This window comes from Argiope bruennichi, chromosome X1, assembly GCF_947563725.1.
Source record: "Argiope bruennichi chromosome X1, qqArgBrue1.1, whole genome shotgun sequence".
In the NCBI taxonomy this organism is placed as follows: Eukaryota; Metazoa; Arthropoda; class Arachnida; order Araneae; family Araneidae; genus Argiope; species Argiope bruennichi.
The window spans coordinates 97892707-97905937 of record NC_079162.1 but is presented as its reverse complement, the minus strand read 5'-3'; the positions used below and the strand labels follow the sequence as shown (position 1 = coordinate 97905937).

At 28.3% G+C, this 13231-nt stretch overlaps 1 protein-coding gene across 1 annotated transcript; it reads right to left on the bottom strand.

Moving 5' to 3' along the window:
* Positions 1-1186: 1186 nt before the first annotated feature.
* Positions 1187-11787, bottom strand: LOC129958212 (uncharacterized). Its single transcript, XM_056070493.1, has 5 exons — positions 11687-11787; positions 9712-9774; positions 6436-6538; positions 2808-2890; positions 1187-1243 (listed from the first exon to the last, which is right to left on the bottom strand). The coding sequence occupies exons 1-4, from the start codon at positions 11783-11785 to the stop codon at positions 2841-2843; spliced, it is 315 nt and encodes a 104-aa protein (XP_055926468.1). The 5' UTR covers positions 11786-11787; the 3' UTR covers positions 1187-1243; positions 2808-2840.
* Positions 11788-13231: the final 1444 nt, after the last annotated feature.

Genomic DNA, 13231 nt, shown 5'->3' with positions numbered 1-13231 from the left:
TCGTCCTGTTGGTTTCTTTTTTACAGCAGATCCAGTCTCTTTACAGTTATTAATCGAACTTTTTATTGCGCGTTTTTATGGTACGGAGCCATGATGTCCTAAGTTGTAAAAACGTCGGAACTCCTTCGGCGCAGCTTCCAAGCTATCATTGTTTTTATCAAATCTTTTTATGGCGAACGCACACTGTCGCCCGTTCCACTGAACCATGGTTACTAAAACGGCAAAGTGTTTACTTGCTCAAGGTCACTATCTAGCATTGCTGCCACTACGTTTTCCAAAATTTCCCGTTTTCTTATGTCACCTTGTATATACACACACATACAGAGAGATGAATAATATTATTAAGAAATTAGGTTCCGAATTACAATCAAGTGCACACATAGATCATAAGGTGTAGATTATTAATACATATTAAGTAAGATCCAAGGTAAATTATTAATATATTATAAATAATTGAATGTTCCTAATTTTATTCAGGTGTAAAGACAGAGAAGAGAGAGCGAGCGAGCTGAATGAATTACAATCTGGTGCATAGATAGATCATAATAAAAAAAGTTTAAAATTAGAAAATTGAAATTCAACAGCCATTATTTAAACAAAACGGAAAAAAAAAAAAATCCTCAGACAACTCTGAAAAAATTCTGCAAAATCTCACAATTCAGAAGCATATCGACAAGGGATATAAATACCTTAGGCACCAGTCTTAGGGGCATGCTATCGAGACAAAATTTTATCTCTTTTTAAAGGAAAATACCATTAGAAAACAAATATCATGCCTCAAATGAAATTCACAATTACAATGCCCATGAATAACTACAGCCAAGAAAATCACATTTTACTCAGATGAAATATACACTTAAATAGCCATTGATGGTAACCAGAAGTGAAAAATTCACATGACACCCACAACCACAGATTTGGTAAAAATACAAAATTTACTACTTTATAACACAAAGTTAAATACAATTTCCACACAATAAATATTTGAAATTCATCAATTAGAGTTGAAAAACTAGCTAATGACTCTAGCTCCTGATGATGTATGTAAAACTTCGAAATGGAAATTAAAAGATGGATTATCTTTATAATCAATCCACCTCTACATTACCATTCCTAGTTTTACATTGGTTTGGGAGATCATATCCTGTTACAGGAAAACGATCAAAGAACGCATTTTCAGCCTCCCCTTCCTCATCACATAGTTCCGGTTTCTGGTTCAATGGGTTGAGCAGAATCTGAATTTCTATTAAGATACAGAAAAGACAGTTTTAATTATAAAACTATAAAAATACATATTACAAAAATCTAATAACTATAAGGAAATAAAAAAACACAGATGCGTATTTTCCCAGTAAACACTATCAAGGAAACTTCAATCAGTTTTTTTACTTCCAATTTTTTTTAAAAAGTTCGTTACAATACCAAATAATATCACTATCTCTATTAATAAAAAAGATGAAGGTGCGTATTGGTGCTCTACTGATGAGATTGTTTGACTTGTAGCTATGAAATTTGGCACATATATAACATGGAAAGCGTGAAAATACAACCTGGTGCGATTCTTTTTTAAAATTCCAATTAGAATTTTACTTAATTAAAAATTAAGATGAATTCTGGAGTTTTCCAGCGATAATTTGCGAAAATATTATAGTCTAGAAATAAATTTTTCATTTTTTTTTCTTTCGAAAATTGCCTTTTTAATGATACGAATTTAACAAAAAATGCAAAATTTTGTTAAATTTTAGATATTTTTTAAAAATATATTTTTTACCCGATTTCCAACTACAGATTATATTGTTGCCCTGAAATTCAAACCATTTTCATTGTTTCATCAAATATATAATAGAGGCATTTTCTTCCGTTTTTGAAATTTAAAGAAGGATTCTGTTTAATATCTTAATAATTTACAAGGCGAATAAAAAAAAGTGAAGTCACAGTATTGAGAAATTCAGAAAATAGATGAACCGGATTGTAATGCATATTCATTTTTTTTCCCCAGTAGATATTAAAATAGAGAAATTTCGTGATTACATAAAGTTCAGATAATAACAATTAAAAATGTTGGCTATTCAAAGGGTAAAAATTGTTATTTGCGAAAAATATTTTGTAATATTGTTCATTTTTCAGTACACTAAGTCACAGCACCCTGAAATTGGTTGTTGTACTTTTACAATTTTTATAAATGTTAATTAATAATACATTATTTGATCATTTTTAATTTTAATAAGAATTTATACTATTGTTATAGTTTTTTATATGCGTATTATTCCTAAACTGTATAACAAGGGTTTTGATCAAATACCAGTATGCGATATGAATAAATGGTCGAAGTCGATAAATTTGCCTTTTTGTATGGCTAAAAATTTTGTAGTCGGAAGCTTGAAATCTGACACTTTAAAGGTTGAGTACAAGCAGAGAATTTTAACTAATGCCCACTTTTAAACTATGGGTTACATAAAAAGGTAATCCTTTTCATTCTTAATCTATTTCTCTCAGCCAAATTCTTTTTCTAGATTTGATTGTCTTATTGAATGAAATTTTGAAACTAGAAGTATATATCTAGGTACAAAACATTTAAGGATAAAAAGCTCTTGTTTCACTGTTTTATGATATTTTGTATACTCCCACTCTGAATACAATAAGTGTAACTATGGATATGGAGAAAAAATGTAAGAAATAAACTGTATACTCATTTTACTGAAATTAAAAAATTAAAATGTACAACAAAAAAGCTGTTATCGAATTTCTAAAATAATTTACTCACTGACACTCAATATAAATATTTATAACTTAATAAAATAACAAACCTATTGCATCCTTCTAATGCTTTCTCATGCTCTTCAAATTCTTCTTTTACTTTCCATAGTTCTTCTCACTTTTTCCGGAATTGCTATAGAAGAAAAAAAAATGTCAAAAAAAAAAAAAACTGAATAGATTGATTCAAATAGGGAAAGAATATCAAATGGTTTGTGGAATGCTTTGAGAAAAAATTCTTTTAAAACTATTGTTTTATTATCATTTTTAAAAAATGTCTACTACTAAAATATTATAAAAATTTTTATTGCATACCAACTTATTATAAGTTTATATTGATTAAAATAGCATTACAATAATTCCAGATATAACTACAAATTCAAAACCTAAAACTGTTTCTGTTTAATGCACTTATCTTTGACAAAAAAAATCTTTTCTCATTTAGCAATTCCTACTTTAATGAAATGAAATTGAAAAGAAACTCCGATTTCGGTTATTATTTTGGACACTACTGTTTTATTTCTTCTTGTCCTTTCCTATCTCTGTTTTTATGCTCAGTGTTATTTCATTTAACTTACTTTGCTTCATGTTTGTAAAGATACAATTTTGAAACAGATATTCCAGAGTATTAAGAGTTCTGAAAAAAGTTTTCTGATAGTAATATAACATTAACAGGATTGCCACTCAAAACCAGAAAAAAAATCCCCGAGTATTCCCTGTACGTATATTTAAGATACTAGGAAAAGCGCGAACAGTCCTTATGTTCTATTTATAATGCAATAAGGTTTTAAGGAGGGAAGGAAAAGAAGCGACAATTTAACACTATTCAAATAATATATTAAAAGAAGGTTTATATTTACATACAAACAAAATTTTTTCTTTATTTATTATCTAGAATTTAACAAAACAAAATTCATGTATCAAGTGGGGGGGGGGGGTTATTAACTCCCATGCTCTTCAACTGCCAGTTACACAAAATTAAGGACTCAGGTGAAATAAAACACAAAAATGTTTTGTTTTATACAAACCATTTAACGGTTAATTAATAAAAAGCATTGCAAAGCAAGGTTACTTTTTTTTTATTTATTCATTTTCGCAATTGATGTATTTGGTCATCAATTTCTGTAATTTCTGCAGCCATCAATTTAATGGAGCTAATCCTTAACAAATAAGGTATGTCATTTTTGAATGGCCAAATATACATTTTAAACTATTTCACTTTCAGTGAACGTATGTGAAAAAATTTCCGATATATCATTGAATGCATTAAAGGATGAATATGACATCAAATTTTAATGCCCATAAAATTTTAGCTTTAAATTATTGTTCTTGGCATGACACCTTTGCCTGAATTCCTTTTAAATATTAAGTTCAACTTCAATGATGACTCTTTTGAACTGGCAGGCAGTCTTGTATGTTTTCGTGTTTTGCCATGACTAGTAAATGCCTGTTTTCCTATATTACTTAAGTTTATTATCTTCTTACAAAGTGAGCAGTGCGCAACAAACGAATTTTGCGGAAGTCCTCGAATGCATTCAGTAAAATCAGGATTGATTAGTTTTACCTGTTTAATTTGTATTAAGCACGGATTTTGAGCAGCTCATCGTTTTAAAAAATTCTCTAATCTACTCTGAATAAGCTGACAGTTTTTCAAACAGTAAACACGCCATTCCATAAACTCAAGTATTATAGACTAAATACCACAGCGCTGCTTCCGCAGATTGAATGTTCTGACCAGAAAAATGCATTCTATTCTTTCATGCAGTTACATAAGTCTCGCACATGCTCATTAGCTGCAATTCGGGAATTTCATGGAAAAAGAACAGTCTCGCAAATCGAAAATGGACTGATCTATACAGAAAAAAAGGGGAGAGTAGAAAACGGGGAGAAATTCCTCATTACACAATAGCGAATTTAATTTGACGAATGATACAGAACGCCAGTTTCAAAATATCAACTGCTTGATCACTTCAGTGTTTGTTGGAGAGTTTTCTTCAAAACAATTGTCATCTTCAAATTATCATTTATTGCTTGGTCTCCTTTCAGACACACTACCATACACAAAACTCTAGCAATTTTCAAAATTCTACATTGAGAAGATCGTGAAATTTTCAACTGCACCACAGTATTGCTTGCTTTGATTCAGATTATCTAGACTAATTATAATTAATAAGAATTTCAATTTTGCATTTGACACTTAAAACTTAAATCAGTAGTTTTTTCCATTCCGTTTTGCTTTCAAAATTCAATCATACTTAACAGTGGCTTATGGCAGGACAAATTTTGAGCCAGACCTGAGATTTGTCCGTTTAAAGCAATCTAAACTGTCTAATCCGGACAAAAATCAAACACAACTAACACATGGAAAGATGATTCCCAGATGTTTCCTTACATGGATAGCAAAAAATTCCACAAATGTCAGCCATTAACATTGGTTAAAAATGAAGGATTACTTAATTATCCACTTCAAAATTGATAATATTAAACGATGTAGTGATCATACTAAAAAATATTTCAATGCATATGTCAGGACGTATGTTGGACCAGATGACTTTAATAACAAAGAAAGTAATGACATTAACCATGATCACATTAAGTAGCCTCCACTGTACTCACATTAAAAAAAAAATACTTTAAATGGTCTAAAGAATTATGATTCAAGCTGCTTAAATTAATAAATGAATTCTGAAAAAAAAAAAAATACAAAGTATATATTTGAATATAATCTCTTAACCTTGTTAGTCATATTTAGTAAAAAATTTTTTGATATATTAACATTTCGAACAAAATAAGTTTTTCTCTTCTTGTAAAAAATAATTGAATTACCATGCTCATTATTTTAATTCAGGCAATTATTGCCTAGAGCAAACCCACTGATTGGAGGACTGATCTCTCCAATTTAGTTTAATTTAGGTATATTAACGTCCTGTTTTAAAGCAACATTAAGGCTATTTCAAACGGACCTCGTATTTTTAAACCGCGGACAGATGCCGAGCACGACCCCTGCGCTGGAACCCATCTCCAAACTTCCACACCAAACAAGCGGGAAGACGTTTGGCCCTGACGGATTTAACGTGCATCAGATCCGCTTGCACGATGGTTCTTCGGTGACATTGGGTCTCGAACCTGAAACCCTCCGGTTGCGAAGGCCAGATCTTACCATCGAGCCACCTCGGCCCACAATTGATCTCGCCAATTAGCTATTAAAAATTTTAAAATTGTGATATTCAAAACTTTATAGCCAAACAGTTTTAATCTCAAAACGATGATCCCCCCCCCGCCTTCTTTTATTTAAACATCAGTGAGCCGAAAACTTTTTGCAGAAAAAAAAAATTAATAGGATTAGGAAACAATATAAACCTACTTAACTTAATATTTTAGACCTTAATATTTTAAGTTCTACATTTATTGACTGAAATAACATAAAATATAATCTTTTAGGTCATTTAAAATTTCTTCAAATTGGAAACCTACCTCTATCTCTATTAGACATATATATGACTAGTATCAGTCTACCTCTAATAAGCATGGCTTTAATAATTAGTTATTGGGCCATGATTAGAGAATATATTTTGTATAAACAGTCAATATGTATACCATAATCATATTATTGAAAAGAATATAGAAATATTGAAAAGAAAAGAATATTTGGAATAAATTTAATTAAATTTAAAATTTTACCACTGTTAGCAATAGGCTTCTGCATTATGAATAGCAATTTTAGAAGAAATCGTTCCGTTTCATGATCATTTTCACCGGAAACTGTAGGCGAATGTTCTGAAACCTATAATAAATAAATAACATTTCAAATGCGCTAAAAAATTTTGGGGGATTAAACTTTTAAATAGTACAACATGAGTCTTCTCATACAAGATATATTTGAAAGGCAATTACAGAGATTTATTAAAAATCCCATCCAATTTGGTATCCAAATAACAGGTAAAAAACACTTCTTTAAAAAATGAAATTTTTATATATTGTATTAACTTAATGGCTACAAAAAATTGTTTACATTTTGTATACTTACTTACTATATCAAAATATCTGTTCTTGAACATATCAAAGTACAAGTAATTATTGGGATAATTAGCAGTCAATCACTAATACAGATAATGATTCCACACAAAAGATTTACGTATTTATCATCGATTTTGGAAACCTTTAATCAGATCCATAAGCCCTAAAGATACCTATTTCAGACTATATCAGAATACTTGGTATGTTACTACACATCTTCTTCCCTTCTTCTCCCACCTTTTAATCCGTGATTTTTAAATTTTTACAAGAGTTTTAATAATTGCAAGGTTCTATACACACTCGGGGAGTTAATAATAATGATGATGATAAAAGGGGAGCGAGAATGATGTGGTTTCCTCATTGTCTTCCAATACAATCAATCCTCTTCTGTCAGCATAAAAAAAAACAATGGTATATCGACAGTTCCTCAATTAAACATTTGTAGCCTTATTAAAATTCTTAATTATGTTTAGTCGGGATTGAATTTTCTTTAGAAACACAAAGAATTCAATCAAATTTTGATAGATAAAAGTTATAATCAAAAATTCCATTTTAATGGGGAATAAACCTGAAAAATATATGCCACTTTCGAACTTCTCACGAAAGTATTTGTATATCCAGTACACTCTTCTAAAGGATATTTAGAAAGTAAATTCACAACTAACTGGTATAATATGATTGGATAGCAACCAATGTTGTAAATTCTATTATTCTAATGATAAGAAACACGCTTAATACAAAATCAACAATTATTCGCATTATCTAGCCTCAAGTACAGGTCAATACTTTATAAAGAACATGTCACTGTACTATATGTTTAAAAAATTCACTATAGAAAATGGAAATCCAAGACTAAACACAATGTAAGATAATCATGAAGTTATTTAATTCAATGGGAAGGAAAATGTAAAATCATATATATGATAATATGAATATATACACTTTTAGAGTAAACATTGCTAAGATAAAAAAAAAAAAAATATTGTATTAAATTGCAATTTGTATTAAAATATTTAAATTGGTTTTATTGCTCGGAAATAAATATTTACATTAATGTGAAATCAACACTTCACATGTCTAAGCTAGTTTCAAACACAGAGCAAGTATGGAAGTAGAAGAAGCAATTTTAAAAGGATTTCTTAAAGCTCAAACCGACATTCCCCTCTGCAGTTTCTTAGTGAAATGAAAGTGTAAACAACATGAACATAACGTTATTATATCCATTACCTAATAATTTAAATTTTGTTTGAGTGGCAACTGTTTAGTGTATGCTTATTCAAAGGTTATAGAAAACTACCAACTATTCAGCCTTTAGAGAAAGAAGAGTTTTGTTATAAGAAATATAAAGTTAAACTAAATTTAAAGTAAAAAAATCTCTCCAAGTTAGAACGGAAAAAATAATTAGAGCGAAATTTATGGGTTTATTATTTATTGATAAGAATCATTGATAAACTTTCAATAAAAATTTTACTCATTAATTTTACATTCCTTTTTTTTAAAAACAAAATCTATGGATGGATTTTGATTATACTAGGTAAGTATAAATTGTCCACCGAATATTTTGTTCAATAATAGACATTTTTTTCTATATATAAAAATTTGAATACTGTCACCAATGCTTCTGTGATACATAAACAGTTAAAGGTTACTTCCATGGAGCATATTTTAAAATTATTTGTCATAGCTGAATCAGTAAAAGAATTCACTGGGAAGTAAAATATAAAATTAAAAACTATTGTTTTTCTTATATATTGTTTTTTAAAGGAAACTTATCAGATCAGTAAAATTTTGGAAAGAAGGCAAGTCATAATGAGGCTTCCTGAGAGATGGAAGAAGGTAATAGAGCAAAAGGATTCTTATATAACAAAATAAATAATATCCTAAACAGTCAATATTGTGTATTCATTTCCTATTAGAAATAGGAAAGAAACTCATGGCACATCTTAATAACAAACACTTGTAGTTGCAAAAATATCTACAATTGCATTTTTGATATCAGTTTCTGAAAACTGAAAATTAGAAATTCATTCAATTTTCAAACAGTATTAGGATGTATTTAAAAAGTTAGAATCCATATTACAAAATAATTCAAATGTGTGTGTATTTAATTTTCATATTTTTTTAAGTAAAAGAATTCTGACAGTGAAAGAAACCTTCAATCTTTCTGGAATTGAGGCAACTTTTGAGGTTATGTAGTAGCAATTTCTTGATACCATATAATGATAGTATGTGTAATAATTAATATAAAATAAAATAAATAAAAATTTCAAAATCAAATTTTCAGCCAGTATTGATTCAATATTTATTAATATTTCTTAGATATTGATATGAATTCTTCACAAGATGCATTCAGTGTTAATAGAAATTATGACATGAAAAAGAAATAACCCATTGAATAATTAGAACAATTAATTTAACCATTAATTTACAGTCATTTCGAAATACACATCATAATAAGATATCATTGGATTAGTCTTAACGACACAGAAATTGGGGATTTAATTATATCACAAATAAAGTTGAATACATACACTAGCAAAGATTAAATTCAAATTTACCAATAGTGTACACATACATTATTAAACTAACAAGGTAAAAATTCAGTTTTTAAGGATTATAAATAGCATATTAGTCAAAGGCTTAAGACAGTATGACTTGAAAATAATCAATAGTAATATTTCAGTTCTTTTGCTTGATCTAGGTAACAATTTTAACTATACTATTTCTGACTGAGAAATAAATCATCCTCTTAATCCATTTTATGCAAAAATCACTATCAATCATATTATATAAATGTATTCCACGATTACAATCAGAGAAATAACTAAAAAATAATTGAAAAATACGACCAATTAATTTTAAATCATATTTCGCAAAGAAAAAACAATCATGTTAATTCATATATCTACATATATAAAAATAATTAATCTATATACTTACACAATCTAAACTAATCGCAAGCTCCGCTACTTGAGGATTAGAAATCTCAGGTATAAAACCCTCCTAATAAGAAAATAAAATAAAAATCATGAGCATCCATTTATTCACTTTTAAATATTTTTAAAATTTTATTATTATAATAAAAAATTGCAAAACAGCTAGCTATATGACATATAACAAGGTACCTAGTGAGAAATTACTGTGAGAATTAAGCCCTTTTAAACACCTTAGTCAAAAAATTAAACACCTGTTTACATCATGGACACATAAATCTACATATTTTTTAAGCATAGCATGTTTTCTGTTTTATAATAATGCATCGTTTTTATTGAAAAATGGTTAAAGTTGAATTGTATATTTTTTGAAATTAATTCTCAATGTATATATATATTTTCCAATTTTAAGATTCATTTCTCAAACACTGCAGAAACCCATTTTCTGTTGCAAAATGAAATTTTTGATTTTGACAAAAACATAAAAATGAAAAACGATAATAACCAAAAGATTTAGTCAAGTTTTATAAAATTAAATATAATCTAAAATATAATAATAATAAATCTGGGATCTTTTACAACATTTCTTAAAATTACTAGTTAATCATTTCTTAAAATGTTGACACAGATACAGAAGCATATAAATTACGGAAAACTTTGTATTCGATGGAGCAAAAGATATCCGACATGGCTGGGATGGAAAGTATAAATTTCCTCCAATGCTAGCTGGCAATTTAGAACATTTTATTTGCAGCTAAGATTTATTTAAAACTAAGCAATTATTTACAGATTAATCAATGGTGCAAATAATAAGAATGTACCAAAATCTTTGAAGTAAAATTTGGAAAAAATAATTAAAATACTGCAAAGAAAGAAAAAAAAAAAATGTCTTTCTGTGCTCAAATTTACATTTAAATACACATGGAAATATTACATAATAAAATTTATTAATCATTTCACTACATTGAATAAGTAGATAACTCAAGGCAAGATAGAGTAGAAATTTTATTCCAAGTATTTCATCAAAATATCTACATACAGATGCAAAATGTTACTTCTGAAGCTCAAAATTTTAAATTTAATTCTGATGTTTGCAAGTCACCATGAAACAAATTACTTAAATTTTCAACTAAAGAAAGTTGAATGCTTACATTATTTAAATTGATGGAACATCACAAATTTTTCATAAAAAGAAGAAATGAAAAAAAAAAAAAAAAAAAATACAAATTCATTTTTAAAGAAAATATTTTTTAAAAATAAGTGTGCTTACTTAATTTTAAAAATTTCATTAAATTTTAATATAATGAAACCAGAACGGAAAGATCTATCCATTAAAACATACCTTTCTTCAACAAGTTTGATTGAAACGAACACTTAAAAAGTATGTTTTGTTGATATAATTATAAATTTAGTTAATTCATTTATATCTAAATTTCTGGCATTCTATAGCTCCATTTTTGTAATCCCATATAACTTTAATAATAAAAAGGGACAGAAAGAGATAAATGATTTTTAGAATTGTTTTCTTTTGCAATTTTGCAAAATTTTTGATAGAGAATGAGGGGAAAAACAGTTAATATTTGTCTCATTTACAATTTGTTTGAAATTACTAAAATTACACAAACTGTGGTACTCGGCACAGAATCCCAAGTAGTTCTATCACTAATGAAATTCAGATCACTGCTTGAATTCACTCTTGGCAAGAAATTACAAAGCATATAAACACAGATTTTGACTCATGAAACAAGAAATAAAATATATATTACATTTATATTAATATCTTTTACTTTAAAAAATGAAAAATTGAAATTTTAGTTTTGGTGCTGCTAAAATAATATTCCCTCCATGCAACTTCCAAAGGATTGAACAGCCTGAGTTACAAAAACATTATTACTAATATTTCAACAATGTACTTCAAAATGTAAACATGTTAAGTTAGAAAATAATTAATTCAAAAATATAAAATTTTAAGTAAACTTTACCTTTGCCTGTAATAAGTTTTGTCTTTGTTTATGAATTGTTTTCATAATTGTATACATATCATCATACCAGTAAAGTGAATTGTCTAAGCCAAACTTCATAAAATGCCTGGAAAAGTAAAGATAAATAGAAGTCTTCAGGTAGATAACGAATAAATATAGTTACAGAAGCAAACATAGTATGAAAATTTAAAACAGGAACACTACAAATTAAAATGTCATAAATAAGTTTTACCAACTTTTAACATTTTCCTATGATAATTTTTTTATAGTTCACTTCAAATCAGTTTCAAATGTAAATAATCTGAAGGATTTAAAAATTTTCATATGTTTTCACCACTATTCTAATGACTCTTGGAAAAGTATAAAAGTGGGGGAATGCTACATACACAGATTATGTTTAACGTGATCAACCAATTGATAACAATAACTGGATAATATGCAATCAACTATAACTTTATCACAGCAAAAGAAAAGAAGAAAGCACTAGACTCATGGTTATCTATAGATTTTTCCAAATATATATTCTTATTAAATATGGATTTTCAGGAGCTCAATATTTTGAAAAAAATCTCTAATTGACCTGGAATAAACTCACAGTTTATCAAATACTAAAGAAGCCATTCAGTAATCTCAAGTACGGTAGATTAAACACCACCGTGCTGCTTTCGCAAACTGAATGCTCCGGGCAGAGAAATGTATTCTATTCTTCCTCGCAGTTACAGAATTACATGCTCATTAGCTGTAATTCAGATATCTCATACAAAAAGGACAAATGTCTCATAAATCGAAACTCGACTGATCTATACAGAAAAAAAGATGTGAGAGTAGACAAGGGGTGAGGTACTGCATCACACAATCGCGAATGGTGCTGTATCGTTTTCAGAAACTGTGACTAGGATCTTTTATTCTTGCAGTTTTTAGAGATCGGCATTTTCTAGATGGTGGGGAGGGGGAAAGAGAAGAATTCCCTGTATTTTCCCAAGTTTTATGAAACATTTCAAATTTCCCTGTTTTTTCTGTCGATTTTTTTAATTTTCTGTGTTTTCCCGGTTCTCCCAATGGTGCAGCAACCCCGATGAATAGTTCATGCTAGCTGAAAACAAGGGTGGCTAATTATTTATTTCAAAACTGATAATATTAAGTGATGGTCATACAAAAAAAATTTTTTTGTGTGTGTGCACATGAATAAGTTGGCCCGGGACCAGAGGTTTTGGTATTATAATGCAAATGACACTATTAGCCATGATCACATTAAGCGGCATCCACTGTACAATCATAAAAATTTCCTCGTACAAGCACAAGCCAATAACAAATTTTCCATAGAAGTGCGAATAAAATAAAACTGCAAACATTACGTATTAGCACGATATTTTAAGATTAAAGAATTAATCTTCTTTACTTATCTTTTTATAAGGTAACACCCTTTATTTATTGCTTTATTTGCTTGAGGAAAAAAAAAAAAAAAACAATTTTCAAAGAGATAAAAATTGAAATAAAATATAATAAACCCATTACAAAATACAATTGTAAGATTGTTGTCCCACC